This window comes from Eimeria mitis, genomic scaffold, assembly GCF_000499745.2.
Source record: "Eimeria mitis Houghton genomic scaffold, Emh_scaff261, whole genome shotgun sequence".
NCBI classification, from domain to species: Eukaryota; Apicomplexa; class Conoidasida; order Eucoccidiorida; family Eimeriidae; genus Eimeria; species Eimeria mitis.
In genome coordinates this window covers 5,993-8,343 of record NW_013570950.1, presented here as the reverse complement: position 1 = coordinate 8,343, position 2,351 = coordinate 5,993, and the positions used below count along the sequence as shown (strand labels likewise).

Sequence of the window (2,351 nt, the reverse complement as noted above, 5' to 3'; positions counted from 1 at the left end):
GTTTTTTTTTTGTTTTTCTTTTGTTCTGCTGTTTGTTGTAATATGATAGATGCTGCAAACCCTAAACCCTAAACCCTAAACCCTAAACCCTAAACCCTAAGCCCTAAAGCTAGCGACACAGCTAAACCCTAAACCCTAAACCATAGATCCTGAGCCCTACATACCACACAAAGCTGAGAACCCTAAACCCTAAACCCTAAACCCTAAACCCTAAACCCTAGATATGTATGATTGTTTATATCTCCCTCTTTATGCTTTGTTGCTTACCTGTGGAATCACCACCATCAGCAGCAGCATCAGCAGCATCAGCAGCAGCAGCAGCAGCAGCAGCAGCAAAATCTCCTGCTGCTGCTGCTGCTGTTTTCTTTGCTTCCTCCAGCTCCACCCACCCCCCCGTTATAAAACACTGCCGCTGCACACCAACAACAACCCCACCAAATAAACACACTCTACACACAACCACCACACTACAGCAGCAGCAACAGCAGCAGCAGCAGCAGCAGCAGAAGCAGCAGCAGCAGAAGAAGAAGCAGAAGCAACAGCAACAACACTCCAGCAGCAACAGCAGCAGCACCCCTCTTAGCAGCAACAGCAGCAACAGCAGCAGCAACAGCAGCACCAGCAGCAGCAACAGCAGCAGCAACAGCAGCACCAGCAGCAGCAACAGCAGCAACAGCAGCAGCACCATCTCTCTCCAATTCCTAACCTTAATAGCTTTAATAAACTGTGGGGTCCAAACGGCCTCAACAACTGTGGGGTTGTTGGGATCGTCGATCCCCATAGCTTTATATATTGCTGCTGTCTCTGCTGCAGCATTGTCTCCTGATTCAAAACAAGGAGACAAACCGGAACAGCTAGCAGCAACAGCAATATTACCATATAGTCTCCGTCTACCCTGGGGGCCCCCCACAGGGGGGCCCCCCGGGGGGGGCGGGGCCCCCATTGCTGTATCCTCCTCGTCTTCATCTGTGTCTCCGTCTGAATCATCGAAGAGAGACAGCTGACCCTCTCTCTTGCTGCTGCTGCTGCTGCTGCTGCTGCTGCTGCTGTTGCTGTTGCTGTTTTTATTTGGTTTGCTGCTGATGTTGGGGTCCCCATACACCGCATCTGCAAGAGAGAGACGAGTGAAAGAGTTGCTGCTGCTGCTGCTGCTGCTGAGGTGCTGCAGCACGATGGATCCTGGTGCTGCTGCTGCTGCTGCTGCTGCTGCTGCTGCTGTTGCTGCTGCTGCTTGTTTGGTTTCTCCTTCAGTGTTGTTTTTATTTTTATTTTTATTTTTTATTTTTATTTTTGTTTCTGTCTCTGTCTCTGTTTCTGTCTCTGTCTCTGTATCTGTCTCCTCCCCGCTGTCTCCTTCTGTCTCTGTCTCTGTCTCCGTCTCTGTTTCTTCTTCTTCTGTCTCCTCTGCTGCTGCTGCTGCTGCTGCTGCTGCAGCAGCACGACGGGGAGGAGGAGGTGCTGCTGCTGCTGAGCTGTCTATACACCTGGTGGAGGAATCAAGCAGCTGCAGCTGCTGCTGCTGCAGCTGCTGCAGCAGCAAACTGTCTCCTTGCTGCAGCTGTCTTACCATCCTCACCGAGTCCCCTATCTCTTCTTCTTCCTCATCTGTCTCTACGCTGCTGCTGCTGCTGCTGCTGCTGCTGCTGCTGCTGCTGCTGCTGTCACTATCATCCCCCTCACTCTCGCTGCCGCTGCTGCTGCTGCTGCTGCTGCTGCTGCTGCTGCTGCTGCTGCTGCTGCTGCTGGTTGCTGCTTCTCTCTCTTTAATTAGCTGCGCCTTCGGGGTAAAGGCTACCTATACACCCCACAACAACCCCACCCAAATAAACACACAATAAAAAAAGGAGACAAACACATATAAAAAAAACAAATACAGAAAGAAACAAAAAGATACAAGAAAGGAGACAAGGAAATAAAAGAAAGGAGACAGAAGAAAGGAGACAAGGAGACAGACGAAAAAAAGGAGACAAAAGAAAGAAAGGAGACAAAGGAGAAAAGAAGAAATATAAAATATAAAAGATAAAAGAAAAAAGAAAAAAACAAGAAAGGAGACAGAAGAAACAAAGGAGACAAAAAACAAAAGAAAAAAAAAAAAGAAAAAAAAAGGAGACAGAGGAAACAAAGGAGACAAAAGACAAGGAAAAAAAAAAAAAAAAAAAAAACAAAAAAAAAGGAGACAGAGGAGACAAAGGAGATTAAAAAAAAAAAAAAAAAAAAAAAAAAAAAAAAAAAAAAAAAAAAAAAAAAAAAAAAAAAAAAAAAAAAAAAAAACTTGTGTTGGTTTACCTTGGTGTCTGGGAGGTGTATATACACCTCATCATCGTCTATCTGTCTTCCTTGTATTTCACTTT

General features: G+C 46.3%; 1 protein-coding gene across 1 annotated transcript in view; it reads right to left on the bottom strand.

The window, feature by feature from the left end:
- The window catches only part of EMH_0005850 (ribosome biogenesis protein BMS1, putative), a gene marked incomplete at both ends in the record, with an annotated part of 9,279 nt that overhangs the window by 6,122 nt on the left and 806 nt on the right, over window positions 1–2,351 (bottom strand). Inside the window, 4 exons of the mRNA XM_013497336.1 lie at window positions 268–412; window positions 686–822; window positions 877–1,795; window positions 2,287–2,336. Of these exons, the coding sequence (XP_013352790.1) occupies window positions 268–412; window positions 686–822; window positions 877–1,795; window positions 2,287–2,336 (1,251 nt within the window). The remainder of the gene's footprint in view (window positions 1–267; window positions 413–685; window positions 823–876; window positions 1,796–2,286; window positions 2,337–2,351) is intronic.